General features: G+C 36.7%; 1 protein-coding gene across 3 annotated transcripts in view; it reads left to right on the forward strand.

The window, feature by feature from the left end:
- Positions 1–13,614, forward strand: part of FGF14 (fibroblast growth factor 14) — an 872,990-nt gene extending 859,376 nt beyond the window's left edge. For all 3 annotated transcript variants that reach the window (XM_044667191.1, XM_044667193.1, XM_044667192.1), the window contains 2 exons: positions 8,439–8,637; positions 13,478–13,614. In XM_044667191.1, coding sequence (XP_044523126.1) covers positions 8,439–8,637; positions 13,478–13,614 — 336 coding nt within the window. The remainder of the gene's footprint in view (positions 1–8,438; positions 8,638–13,477) is intronic.
- The last annotated feature ends 1,735 nt before the right edge of the window (positions 13,615–15,349 follow it).

The raw sequence follows: 15,349 nt of genomic DNA on the forward strand, positions 1-15,349 counted from the left end.
ACATACAGGCAACCCATCTCAACTTTTATCTGTCCCTTTTCAAAGCAACCAAATCCTGTACATTGCACTTCTGCTATAGCTTTCAATTTCACATTTTCCTTTCCATTACAACTACTCCCACACTATCATATTTGGCCATTATGACCTTTCTGCATGCTATCTGATTTCCAAGCCTATTGCCCCCCTGCCTCCTTTAATGTGTCCATTAAAAAAAAGAAAAACCTACTTTTTTTCTTAGAGTTGGCGGGTTCTCTGGCAGAAGAGCAGTAAGGTCTACCTAAGCAATTGGGATTAAGTAATTTTCCCAGTGTCTCGTAGCTGGGAAGTGTCTGGGGCCATATTTGAACTCAGAACTTCTCATTTCCAGGTGTGGCTCTCTCCCCTCTGAGTCACCTAGATGTCCCCTATTCATTCTTTATGTTTGTCACAGGATAAACTTCCTTATATGTTACTCCTCTGTATGAAACCTTTTAATGACTCTCTGGGGCAATCTAAGAATAAAAACCCTTAACCTTATGTAAGTCAAGAGTCTAAACAACACAGGACTTTTCTACATTTCCTCCTTGATCTGACATTATTTCCTTCTACATGAGCCAGACTCCAGCATGCTGTCCTTCTATGCATTCAGCACTTTTTCACTCACGTATCTTTGCTCGTGCTCTACTCAATAACTGTAATGCCCTCTCCTCAAAACCTGATTTTTGAAATTCTACTCATCTAGCAAGGACCAAATTAAATGTCACCTCCTTTAGGAAGTCATCCCTAATTCCCTCAGAACTTATCTTTCTTTTTTCTGACCCTTTAAAACTTCATCATCTATCTTATGTTCTTATTGAACTCCAATCTCTAATGTCATTTTGTAGCACTGAATATTTGTGTATGAGTCAAATATTCAAATATTCATAAATACATCTACTAGATTGTAAATTCAGTGATGTCAGGAACTATAGCATAGCAAAGCATGAGATGTTGTGCTATGCCAGTAACTATTAAGACTTCTAGTCATAGCTCTTAAATTGGGCAAGTTATTAATCACTGTCTGTTTTAGTTTCTACATCTGTAAAATGGAATTATACCTGAATTATTCTTCTCATAGTGTTGCTGTGAGGAATATGCTTTTTTTAAACTCTTTTTAGAAGTACTGTGTATTGGTTCTAAGTCAGAAAAGCAGTAAAGACTAGGTAATGGGGGTTTAGTGACTAACCCAGAGTCACACAGCTAGGGAATGTCTGAACACAGGATCTCCTGTCTCTAGGTCTGGCTCTCAATCCATTGAGTCACATTAAAACTGTATTTAAAGAAGAAATATTAAGTATATCCACATCTCAGAGCCAAACACAATTTTTAATAAATACCTATTTTTTAAACAAATGCAAAGTTAAAATTTGAGGTTTAGAAGCTGAAAGCTATGCAAAGCCTAGAGTCGACCTAGACCCTTTGTTTAGCAAAGTTTGGGAAGCATTAAGGAAATTAGATCTGTGAAAAATATATTTATAGGTTTTATTAGAATTATTTAATCTATAGAAAAAAGTATTATAAATAACTGTTCTAAGTAGAGTAGCACAAAGTAATATTATGGAGTATCAGAACATAGTGTTTTATTTTTCATTTCTATGAAGGTTGGAACCAAGTGTAATAGACTGAAATTGTGAGAGACACAAAGAAAACCCAATGTACGGTATCACTCACTTGCACGTCTGCCAAAGGGGATTGTAGAATTGCCTTCTGCAGAGACCTTTAATAACATGACACATATCATTTTTCTGAGATGCATTAGTTCCAGAATTGCTAGAAGAAAAAGGCCAAGACTAAATGTCCTGTTAGCTATGAGATTCTGACTCTCTATTCTTTTATTATTATTATTATTATTCTATTTCTAGGCTTCTCCCAAGAGGAAGCATTGTGACTTCTTTTTTTCCCCCCAGCATCTAGCACATTGCTTACCACATAGGAAGCACTTAATACATGCTTAATGTGGATGGACTGAATCATAGCCAGGAAGAAACAGGGTTAAATCTCATCTCTGATACATATTGGGGAAGTCAACCTCTAAGAAATCTTGGCAACTCTCTAAGAATATGTTACAGAGAAGATGTGTACCTGCCTTGATAGAGGGAGTTTTCTCACCATAATATCCCTTTCACTACTGAAATGTGAAGCTCAGTGGTTATCCCTATCATTTATAAATGAGAAAAAGACAAATAATGGAGTCCCAGTTTGCTGAAACCTTTTCGTTTCTCTGCATGGCAGATAAACCGTCAGCACTCATGGGTTAACTCTTTATAAACTTTGGGCCAGTGGAGGATTGATGGATAAATGAATAAATGAATGAAAAATCATTTATTAAGTACTTACTATGTACAAAGCATTATACTAAATGCTAGGGATAGAAGCAGAAAAGCAGAGGCAATCTTCAAGGAGTTCACATAGCATTTGGGAAGAAAACACATATAGGTATCATCTCCAAGGCAAATGGAAAGGTCTTGTGGTCCTTTCAGTACAGCAACAAAGCAGATGGTAGCACATCTTCTTTAATTTCATTTCCACTGATAAAATCATATGAGTTTCTGATAGTGTTAATGATCATGGTAATAAGAATTTTCTTTTGGGATAAAATCAGTAGCTGTGTCAGCAGCTCCTGCAAATGGAGTTGCCCGTCATAACTGCATGGATTCAAGGGGTTAGACTAGAAAGCAAGACCATGTTCCTGCAGATCCTGTCTCTTATCTGCCTGTTGGTCAACAGCCTATCCCCAAACACAGAAATAGTCACTAGCTTCTATTATCTTTTTTTGAGTAATTCTCTTTGTCAGCTTTTATAGCTTTCTCTTATTTGTTGCTTTTGTGTCATCTTCTAAACAGTGAAGAATAGATTTGGTCACTATGGATTGTGTTAAAAAAGACAAATAGTTATGTCAGCTTCTAATCTGCTTGTCCTGGAAGGTATAGTTCAGCCAGTACATTCTGTGTTTTAGTCTCCTGGGGATGTCAGATTTATAGCATTCCATTTACTTATCCTGATTAAAAAATGTATCTATAGGCATCATTTTATCAGACTTCCTCTAAAGCATGGAATGGGAATATACTGAGGGATACTATGATGGAATAGCCAAAGAATTAAGAGAAACATATTTTGAAAAAAGGAAAACTAAGAAAGGCCAAAATATTTGTTTGGATGGAAATCATATTTTAAATTATGGTGCTTTAAGGCAGAGAAGAAGAGACCTACCTAAAAATCTACTTCAAATATTAACTATTCTTCCTTTTGGAATTTTCCTTTGTATCTCAAGGAATCAATGGGCTTGACTAGATCATCACTTCTATCTCTCTGTCTCTCTACATGGAGGGGATTCATTAACAAAAACTCCCTCACCCCACTTGGAAAGTTACCAGTCTCCTGCCCCAGAGGAAAAGGCTACATTCCTTTGATACTTTATTTAAATGAAAGTTCAATCTTTTAAACATTCATTATTTCATTACTGTGCATATTCTATAGATTATAGCCATTCTTTGCTTTAGGGAGATGGTTCTACAGAATTCTGGTGGCCAAAAAATCAAACAAAATAAAACCATTAGCAGGGGGGGAAACATTCGGATGCTGATGCCCCTCTCTGAACTCAAGTAGGATAATCCTCTAATGAGAGCCAAAACCCCTCCCACTTTGTAGGACCTGCCAAAGCTTTCCTTCTATTGTCATAGCTTCTCAAGGAGAGTTGAGTTATATCATAAAGTAATACAAGGTTATAGCACTCACAAACATACACACATATGTTCACATTTCATACGGTAAAAACTATTTTGAACTTGTGATATCCTATCCATTAAAATTAAAGATTACTAATCGGTAAAATAACTGAACGTTCTCGGTACACATGCCCTCTGCATGTACAAACCAAACTGTCACATTGGGATATTGTTCCATTTAGGGAAAGCTAGGTCCCAGCTAGATGTCATGTCTCCTCTCCCTCTGTCCTCCTGCTCACTATAATACTTACATTTTTGTGTGCTCCATAACTCATCATGGAGCCTGTTCATTATTCCAAATTTGGTCTGACCATGAACTTCAGTGATTCACTATTACTTCCAGGATCAAATTATAAAATCCTTCTTTGGCTTTTAAATCCCTTCTTAAACTGGATCCTTTCTGCCTTTCCAATCTTCTTAAATCTGGAATGCTTTTCCTCCTTAACTTTACCTTTAAACTTCACTTAAAATCCCATTTTTTTGGCAAAAAAAACATTTTCTCTGGCATTTCTTAAAAACCAACCAACAAGCAAAAATCTTTATCTTCTGTTTTAGAATCAAGGTTCCAAGGCAGAAAAGTGGATTAAGTTGATTTGCCCAGGTTCACATAGCTAGGAAGTATCTAAGGGCAAATTTGAACCCAGGACCTCCTATCTCTATCCACTGATTTGCCTAGCTGCCCCTGTAATTCTTCTTAATGCCAATATTTTCCCCTCTGTAATTATCTCCAATTTATCATATTATAATGCACGCACACATATGTATGTATAAATATATATATAATTTTTTGCATATTATCTATTCCCATTAGATTGGGACAAAGGTAAACATTTGTTCATTTGTCCCTATTGAAAAGGAAAACAAAAGCTAATGTTGATTTCTCAAAATGCAACTCCTGTGGAATTTAAATATAGCCTAAAAGCCTTACTAGAACATCAGCTGCCTAGGAGTATCAACCAGGGCCTTTTATCTTATAAAGTAATGAAAAAGCATATATTAAAGATTTGCCACATGCCAAATACTATACAGAGTACAGGGGAGACAAAGAGCAAAAAGACTTTCCCTGTTATCACAAAGTTCTGGAAACCTTGGGGACCAATGAGAGAGGAAATGGTCCCCGTCCAAAGATGAGTAGGAAGGAGGCTTTGGACCCAAGGGCCAAAATGGAGTGGGGTTTATCTTCAGCAGAGATAGAGAGGAACGAGCATTCAGACAAGAGTGGTCCTCCAGTACCCGATAGGAACTAGGGAATGATGATTGGCCCAAGGTAGGGTGAGGGCGGTGTCTCCTCCTTCCCATACTTCACCCTGAGAAGAGCTGATGCCAATCCTTCTTCTTCCAGGTTATGACTTCCTTGGCTATTAAAGTACATTGCCCAGTATTAAAGTATATTTGTTGCCATCATTTTACAGTCATGTCTGACTCTTCGTGAACCCATTTTTTGGCCTTTTTTTTTTTTGGTCAAAGGTACTGAAATGGTTTGTCATTTCCTTTTCCAGCTAATTTTTCACATGAAGAAACTGAGGCAAACAGGGTTAAGTGACTTGCTTGAGATTCACATAGCTAGTAAGTGAAGTTGGATTTAAACTCAGAGTCTTCCTGACTCCAAGTCAGGCCCTCTAGCCACCTAGCTGCCCCAGTAAAGAATACGGAGGATGTTTTATATTTAAAAAAATAATTTGATGTTTAGTATGTGTTATGGCATCAATATTTTATAGGAATGTAGAAATATTTTATATGTAGTGTCATAGGAAGAGATAACAAGAAACATGGTGTAATGGACAGAGAAAGCTTGCCCCAGTGTCTGGAAGCTCTGAAACATCCTGGTTCTGTGACTCTGGGGACATGACTTACCTTCCCAGTGCTCAGGCTACACATTGAGACTAAATTATAGATAGTTGCTAATCTGCATTGTCAGAAAGAATTTCATTACTGGCAGTGCCAAAAACCCTAGACTACAACAGGATGCATAAATACAAGGGGGAGATGGAGGGGGGATGGCAGGCAGTCAAACAAAACAAATGCCCTATTACTTCCTTTGTTAAAGGATGAAGTCAGAAAACTAGCAAAGGGCAATTTGTCTAAGTGATCAGATTGAAATCAAGAACATCAGGGAAGTGAGAGGGAAATCAGGAAGAAACCCTCAAGCTAATTCCATAAACTCTGCTCCCTTCTTGCAAACCCTTTTGTTTCTATGAAAGTCTAAGTTTAAGGTCAATAAAGGGTGATAGGTAATTCTTTTCTTATAAGCTGCCTTTATGAGTGGCATAACTCAACAGGAAGAAAGAAGTCTGATGAATTGCATGGTGGAAACTGGAAACTACTAATCCCCTACAGATCCCCTGCTGCTCCCCCACTGACCACAGATCCTCTGACTCTAGAACCAGTTTGTTTGTTTTTTCACTCTATTGTACTTCCTCCCAAGGGAATTCTATTTCCCTGGCTAATTTGCTATATTGTGAATCCATCTTAGTGCCCCCCCCACTCAAAGGGATATGTTATGAAATCTATAAACAAACACACACACACTATATATATATATACATACACATATATACACATATACATGTATTATGTATATATATACACATATACACTACAATATACATTTATATATATATACTACAAACGTGTGTTTGAAGTATATATATATAAATGTATATTGTAGTATATGTGTAGATATAATATGTATGTACTAATATAACATGATATATATATATATATATATATATATATATATATATATATCCTTATAACACTACTTTTCCTGTAGTAGTAACTATGACAGTGGTAGTAGAAGCAATCACAGCAGCAGTAGCCATCTGGACTGCAGCCAGCACATTCGTCCTATTTTATGATTTGCAGAGTTTTATAAATATGATTTCATTTTACCCTCACAATCACCTTGGGAAACAGGTACTATTATTATCACCATTTTACAGATGAGTAACTGAGGCAGATGTGTTAAGTGACTTGTCCGGAGTCACACGGATAATAAGTGCCCAAGTCTAGGTTGTCATTAACTCCTGATTCCAAGTCCAGTGCTGTAGCCACTGAGCCCAACAACACCGTATGATTGATGGAGGGAAACGATTGTAGTAAATGCACCATTTTGTATTCTCTGGATTTATTCATATTTATACACTTGTACTTACTTTGTAGGAAACATGAAAGCTACGGATTCAGCAGGACCATGAAATGTTGTCAGTTTTCTTAGTACAAATACTGACCCAGTAGTGCACGATGGGGTCTTAGATATATATTTTGGCTTTTATAGAGAGTCCTTTGAAGTTTGTGAAGCGCACTAAATGGGTTACCTCATTTGAACCTCACAAGGAAAACTCTCAGATGAATACACGAGAAATATGCCCTGGGTCTGACCATTCTCGTGGGTAGATATTTAGCCTGTGTTCTTGTGGACCATTTCAGACAGGAAAAGCCTAGGATCCTCATCACCCAACTGGCTACACATGAGCTTATCCAAAGAACTGGCTTTTATGAAGAAGAGTGACAAGAAGTCGTGTTGTTGATATCGATGACTCTTCTGACAAATGTGATACACTCATATAGATGTATACATATATATGCCCGTGTGCCTCTGTATCTAAGGATGCATAATACATATTGACTCGTTTCTTGTAATCATGGAGTCGTTTTCAATTGTACCAGATTCTTCCTGACCCCATTTGGGATGTTCTTGGCAATAACACTGGACTTGTTCACCGTTTCCCTCTCTGGCTCAATCTCTAGATGAGGAACCTGAGACAGACGGGATGAAGTCACTTGCTCCGAGTTACAGAGCTAATAAGCATCTGAGGACAGGTTTGAACAACTATTCTGCAGTTAGAGGGAAGAGTACGAGGAGCTGAGAGCCCTGAAAAGATATTTCCAAGGCTTAAGTGACTTTCCAGGAAGAAGAGTTACTTGAGTTTATCTATTCCATAATAAATCATGAAAATAAACTACAAGGAGCAAATCCCTACCTTTCATTGGAAGCATTCCCAGCCATTCTTAATTCTGGTGTCTTCTCTCTGATAATGATTTCCTATTTGTCTTGTATAGCTTGTTTTTATATATTTGTTTGCATATTATCTCCTTCTTTAGATTATAAGCTCTTTGAGGGCAGGGGCTATCTTTTACCTCTTTTTGTATTTCAGCCATTCAGCAGCACTGTGCTTGGCACATAGTAGGTACTTAATAAATATTTACTGATTTATAGGAATACAAATATAATCCTGTCTAAAAGACATTTACTATGTAATGTCCATGGAGAGGATACAGCTACTTCTCTCTTTATGTTTAACTGATTGGAGCAAAGAACATAAGAATATATTGTGAATAAAAGAGCTTCATTTGTTTTCCTTTTGGTATAAGGTCTGATGCTTTTAAAGATACTTTTCTCTTTTACTTTTATTTTTAACTTTTTAAATTATAAAACTCTAAGCGTAATTTCAATATTTATGCTTCTCTATCTATTCTTCTTATTCATTCTCCAGTTGAATGATCTCAGGTGATCCTGTGTACAATAAGACAACTGCCCAGATTTCTGAAAATGTTGGTTATATTAGCTCCAAAGCATCCCGGGTCCTTTTTGGTTGTTTCTGATAGCAAAAAAAAAAGTTAAAATTTAAATTGAAATTTAAAAAACGCAATCATTCTTGCTCTAACTTTCTCCTTTCCCTCCCTTCTCTACAGGAACTTTTTACACCTGAATGCAAGTTTAAAGAATCTGTTTTTGAAAACTATTATGTAATCTACTCATCCATGCTGTACAGACAACAGGAATCTGGTAGGGCCTGGTTCTTGGGTCTTAATAAGGAAGGCCAAGTCATGAAGGGAAACAGAGTGAAGAAAACAAAACCAGCAGCTCATTTTCTACCCAAGCCATTGGAAGGTAAAAGTTTCATGTTTATGATATTACTTTCGGATTTGAGTTAAAATGATTTTTAAAAAAGTTAATGCAAGTATTTCTTATATAAACTTTAGTTTCTCCACCTTCTAAATTTGATGTTTTACAACATTCTCTTATAGAAGATCCTCATCTCAGGAGTTCACAAATTCTTTGACTCTTGACAAATTTACCTCTATAGAATTGACTCAAAAACTACGAAACCTTCATTGGTAGGGTTAAAATATGACTTTATTCATTGTGTCATTTAGTCATTTAGTCAATGTGCTTTGGACTATATTTTTCAGTATTCCATTAACCTAAAAGATTCTCCATGTCTCATTGCCAAAAACTATTCCACTGTGATAACAACTTGGTGATTTTCACAAAAAAAATACACTGTACAATAAAAGCCTACATTATAAAAAGGTTTTCAGAAACTCTACATATCAAGGAGGACAGTTTTTGTTTTTGTTTTCTGCTAGTGTAGGTGCTAATCTAGATTTACTTCTCACACATGGCAAAGATTAGAGAACACATTTTAACCTTATAGAATCAAGTGACATCATAGATTTCAAAATGTGTTAATTTCCAGGCTTCATATAAAATTGTCAAAATGTCTTATTTTGCTGAAGTTGTTTTAGCAGAGACTGTTTGTCATTTCTCATGTTAAACGTCACATGTTGTCTTTGATCATATTTCAGCACAGCTGTCCTAAAAGGAGCCTTGTTAACTAATCAGAAAACATTTATTCCTTTTACAGTGACAATTCCTTCAGAAGTGCCATTTGCTTCTTTCCATGTTGCTCTTGTTCTGAGAACTACAAATTTAAAATTGATTTAAAGGGATTTCAAATCTGTGGGTTGTTGCCAAGATTTTTATTTCTATTATGCAGAAAATCAACTCTGTCGAATGAGAATAAAAATGTTATTCAAACTAGTACAGTTAGTTCTATCCCTGCTCTTTCCCTTAAATGAAAAAATGTCCCTTCCTATGAAGTTTTCTCTACATTTTAAACCCATCTATAAGATTGCAGATTTTCAGAGTTGGAGAGTTCATAAGTAACAATCAAGTTCAACTTATTCAAATAGGGATTTCCAAAAACTCATTTGACAAATGATCATCCAGCCTTTGCTTGAAGACCTCTAGTGGTGGAGGATGAGAGCACTGTTTTTGCAAGGCAGTTTATTCCACTTTTGGAAAAAGTCTAATTGTTTAGAAATTTTTCTCTATGCTGAGTCTTGTTTTGTGTCTGAAATGTATAACTCATTGCTTCTAATGCTACTGTCTGACAAAAGAGAAAAAGTCTAATATTTTGTCCAAATGAAAGTTTTCCTTTACCTGAAGACAATTTTTCTGTCTCCTCTAAATTCTTCTTTAGGGTAAATATTCCCAGTTCCTTCAAATGATACTCATATGATTTAACTGTGAGAGCTTCCATCACCTTGGTTGCCCTCTTCTCAATGTTGTAAAGTCAGTCAATATCCTTCCTAAAATGTAGCTCCTAGAACTAACATTCTTTTTCAGATGTATTTCAGAAAAAAGCAAAGAAAATCTATTTCTCTNAACTAACATTCTTTTTCAGATGTATTTCAGAAAAAAGCAAAGAAAATCTATTTCTCTCTTAATGCCACTAAGATCACATCAACTTTCCTGGTTGCCATAATATTGAATTATTTTGAGAATGAAATCTGTTTACAAAACTCTCAGAATTTTTTAACAACTTTTTTCTATCCCTGTCTTTTCTTCTTTATTATTATGAGAATAATTCCATGTGTTGGATTGGAACCTAGCAGAAGAATATTGCATATGCTGTGTATTTCCCACCAGAAAAGGCATATTCAAGCAAGATCTAAGGACTGGGTTTTTACTCGATATACTTCTTTTGTTGTTACCTAGATACTTTGACTCAGTGGTTAAGATTTTATAATATGGTTAGTTGGAGAATTATTGATGCCTTAGTTTCTTTTATTTACTTTGTCTTATAGAGAAGCTTTTTGAAATCCAAATATCTAAGAACCTCCCTTGATACAGTATAGATCAGAGGAAAGATGAATGTTTCCTCAATGTAAGAAATAAGCAAAATGGAATGAGGCTGAGAGAAGCAGATCATAAGGGGAGAAGGGGGGAAACAAGATAACTTTCTCACTTTTCCCAAGTTAAATGTTGAAGGTAGCATATCAGTATTTTACTTGAAGGGAATTCTAAAAATATAAGCTACACCAATATTAATACTTCCCTGGGTCTGGATGCATATCATATGTTTTCTCCTTTCCTACAGTAGAAATAATAACTCATCCATATATTTTTGCCTTATTCCTACATCTTTCCAGAAATCATCTTTATAGGGTCCATGATCTGTAGCAAGGTAACATCAGAAGACATAAGGTTTCACAAGACCAATTTCTGTTTCAGAGAGAAGCCCAAGTATTGTTGTTTCTCTTTTCACATTCTGAGTCCTTCTGTAATGCCTGTCCCAAATCTGTGCACTGATGGGACTTCTAAATTCTTTAAACACATACCATCATTTTCCTGAGGCATTCTTCATCCACTTATGTTTTCTTATTATTGCTAAACTTTGTAGTGTTCTAAGATTTGATGCAGTTAGTTTGATGCCATCTACAAACGGGTTCAAGAGGAGTTTACCAACATTTGTCATATTTTCCAATAATTAGAAAAGGGAAATGCTCTGCAAACAATTATATTGAAGGGCTATAATGGCAAATGTCCCTAATACATGTATTCGGGAAAGGTCAATTCATTTCAAGCTTCCAAAGTTAAGGACAAGATTTAAAATATGTTACCGCATGTGCTAAAGATAAGTTAAGTACTAATTTAGTTAAAGATGTATAGGTTCTTCATATCTCTTCTACAACTTCTCTGCACAGAAAATCAAGGTCAGTCCTTTGATGCTTCTGCCTCCTAATCTAATGAGTCAAGGAAGGAAGGGATCCTAGCCTCATTCAGTAGCACAAAGTGTCCTTTAAACCCCTGTGTGAGGAATAATCCTCCAGACTGCCTTGACGTCTCTGTTAACACAGCTTTGATCTCTCTAAATGTTGTAAAACTCAGTGAAATACTACCTGGTACAGTGAAGTAGGAAAGGAGATTCTGCCACATCCGTCAACCAGGCTGCTTTAATGCTCTAGCTTCCTAACTGAATTTCCAAAAAAAGATTTAAAATACGTGAAAGCCCCAGAAGCCCCAACGGGCTAGTTCTGTTTCACATGAATTTCTGCTGGCAGATTATTTCTTATATTTCACTGTTCTTCCACACATTGGTCACTGTAAAATGTGCCTTCCTAGTATTTCCTGGAATTTCATCCTAAGAGGCAGATACTGTTTCATCTATTGTGATTAAGTACATCATCACCAAGCTCATTGTGAACATTTCTCAGAGCTGAGTCAAATGTCAGCTTCCCGCTCACTTGCTTTTCACACTGTGCTATCTGCTTTGTATAGAATGAGACAAAAAAAAAGAAAGAAAAAAATGCTTTAAAAAAACAGATGAGGAGTGACAATGAATGCCATGCAGGTGATAAAAAATGGTTCAAGTATAATTAACAAGGCAGGGACAGAAGGGGGAATTTTAAACTAAGTGATGCTCACTGGAAAGATTTGGCATAATTAAGGTCAGAATCTTCCATTATAATTTTGGATTACTCTGCTTTTTCACACTATTGTGAATGTGATGGCCTTGAAACGCTTAAAAGAAAAAGAATATAATAAATGGTCTGCATCAAGAAATGAACAAGACCTGCACATTTAATTTTTAAAAAATCTGGCATATGATTACTTTAGAATCATAAATTTCACTAATTTAGATGTGAATTATTTTTTCAGCCTCTATTAATTAGTTCATTTCTAATATCTTCCTCCATTACAACACCAAATCTCTGCAAAAACAAATCCCTACCGGATGTATGTTTCTTGGAAGATATAGATGGAAGAAACCTTAGATGGTAGGCTCAGGGCATATAAATAGAACTTAAATTAGGTATTGTCTTTCAAAAGAGGTCCACCTGGTATGGAGGAAATAAAAGCCTGGAATATTATTATGAGAATAATTCCATGTGTCCGATTGGACCCTAGCAGAGGAATATTGCATATGCTGTGTATTACCCACCAGAAAAGGCAAATCCACACCAAATCTAAGGACTGGGTTTTTACTCAATACACTTTTTTTGTTGTTATCTAGATATTTCTCTCTCCAAGGCTCTACAGTCATCATGCCTTCAATACTCCATGGTGTTGTTTGTTGTACAGCCGTTTGGACCCCCTCCAACTCTTTATAATCCCATATAGGGTGTTCTTGGTAAAGATACTGGAGTGGTTTGCCATTTTGTTCTTCAGTTCATTTTACAGATGAGGAACTAGAGCAAAGGGGGTTTAGTGATTTGCTGAGAGTCACACAACTAGTAAGCGTCTGAGGCCAGATTTGAACTCAGGAAGACGAGTCTTCCTGACTCCTGGCCCCAAGCTCTAGCCACCAAGCCACCTCACTAGCCTAACATTCAATTGTTATCCATAAAAAAGTTTCAGGTAGCACACTGCAGGACAGAGCGTGCTGGTTTTAAAATCAGAGAAGTTTTGGAATTAAAAATAAACAAAGAAACCTGGCTCTCTTAACTTGCTACTTGTATGATCTTGAAAAAATGTATTATCTCTAGACCTCAGTTTCCTCCTCTGAAAATGAAGGGAATGAGATTAGATGAACTCAGAGGATGAGTCTAGCTTAAAGACCCATGATCCGTGCAACTAGAAAGGGAGAAAATGTTGGTTTACTTGCCCATCCTGGATGCCTATCTGAGCAAATGAATTCTCTTTTTTGTCTCTTCAACACTAGTTGCCATGTACAGAGAACCATCTTTGCACGATGTTGGAGAAACAGTGCCAAAGGCCGGGGTGACTCCAAGTAAAAGCACAAGTGCGTCTGCAATAATGAATGGAGGCAAACCAGTGAACAAGAGTAAGACCACATAGCCAGATCCTCACAGGTGTTGTGACTTGCGCATCCCAGGCAGAGTTGAGCTGTTTATCCTTGCCAGACATTCCGGCTCTGGGATCTCCGGAGCAGCTGGCAGCAAGTGAAGGCTTGCTCTTTGCTGTTTCTGAACAAACTCGTTGCCAATGGATAAAGCTCAACGTGTCGCCCCCCTCTGTCCCTCCCCGGCTCTCCCCACTCCAAGAGGACACCTGGATAACCAGCTAAACTCAGACCATGGAATGCCCTACCAGATATGGAATGCCTTTTTAATCTCTTTTCTGTGACTGTGACACTTCATGTGAATGACATACTTCACAAGTACACTTGATACCTTGCCTGCTGACAGTTACCCATAATCCCTTTCTGAGTCCAGTTTCAGCAAAATCCATGTGTTTAAGTTCAATTTTTGTAGCACACCAATAATATTGAGTACTTTCTAGTTAGACGCTGTAATCCTGTGCTATTATGGATTTCTCTTCTCCCCCTTTTTTTACCAGGCTGCTTGCTCCACTGTCTGTGACCTTTTTTGCAAGGATTGTGTTTTCTCTAAAAACTTCTATGTTGCAGGTAGCTGAGTTTGGAAAGCCATCAGGGAATCAGGAAGCCTTCTAAACCTATCACTATAAATTGCATCTATAAAGAATAAGGTTGTTGTTGTTGACTTACACTATTGATTAAATTATGAATATGCTCTACTATCAGATACCGTGCTCCTGAGGTCAGCGTAACTGGGGAGGGAAACGTGTCAAACATGACCAGTGGAAAGCTTTCTAAGACACGTGTTTGACATCCCCCTATAGTTTCTTTCTGTGTGTGTGTGTGTGTTTTATACATATCACAAGCTTACTGGTAATGGTAACATTTGCCTTGCCCAGCGAGCAAGACCCACTGGTTTTTGAGAAAGTGGGTCCAAAGAACTCTGTAGGCCTTGTAGGCCTGAATTAAGGCTCATTTTTCATCTACTAATCTTCATTATTTGAAAAACAATAATTATGACTAACAAGAATTGCGCTACCTAAATCCATTTCAAATATAATCTTTTCCAGTTTTTAATGAACTGAACTTAATACCATCCCAATTTTTGGCTGCGTTCCACTCATACTCAGCAGAGCATGGGCAAGGCGGCTGTTGTGTTCTTTTCTGAAGCAGCAATGCAAAGGTTAGTTATAAATTAGACTTTAATATTTTTGGTGTTTAACGACAAGTTTTTAAACTGGACATATTAGGGGGAAAAAAAAGTATTTTTTTTAGCTCAGCATGCCGAGTCCAGTACTGTGTATTTCACCAGTACATACCTCTAACCTAGCTCTTTGGGGCACACCCACAAATGGCTGGGTTACAGGTGCCTTGCCTTGATCTCAGAATACAGTCTGTTGAATCGTTATAGACAAAAACAAAGGAAAAAAAAAACTCATTAGAAGATCAGCTTTTAGCTTCATCTCTTTTTTTTATTCTTTCCTTTTTTTTTCTCTTTTTTTTTCTTTTGTGGGAGGGGTCAGATTATTGTTGATGACACTTAGGGCTGTTCACTGGGCTCAGTGTAGCCAACTTGAGACCGAGGCTGTCACTGTTGGCTAAAGGATAACAATGCCATATAAAAATGTCAGCTATTAAAGGAGAAATTTTTCAAAATATTTAGTACTTCACTTGTCAAAGATTTAATAGATAATGAAAACTGTGTCTGCTTAAGAAAATTACATTTTGGTTCTCAGAAAAGGTAATTATGAACAA

Source organism: Gracilinanus agilis, chromosome 3 (genome assembly GCF_016433145.1).
Source record: "Gracilinanus agilis isolate LMUSP501 chromosome 3, AgileGrace, whole genome shotgun sequence".
NCBI lineage: Eukaryota > Metazoa > Chordata > Mammalia > Didelphimorphia > Didelphidae > Gracilinanus > Gracilinanus agilis.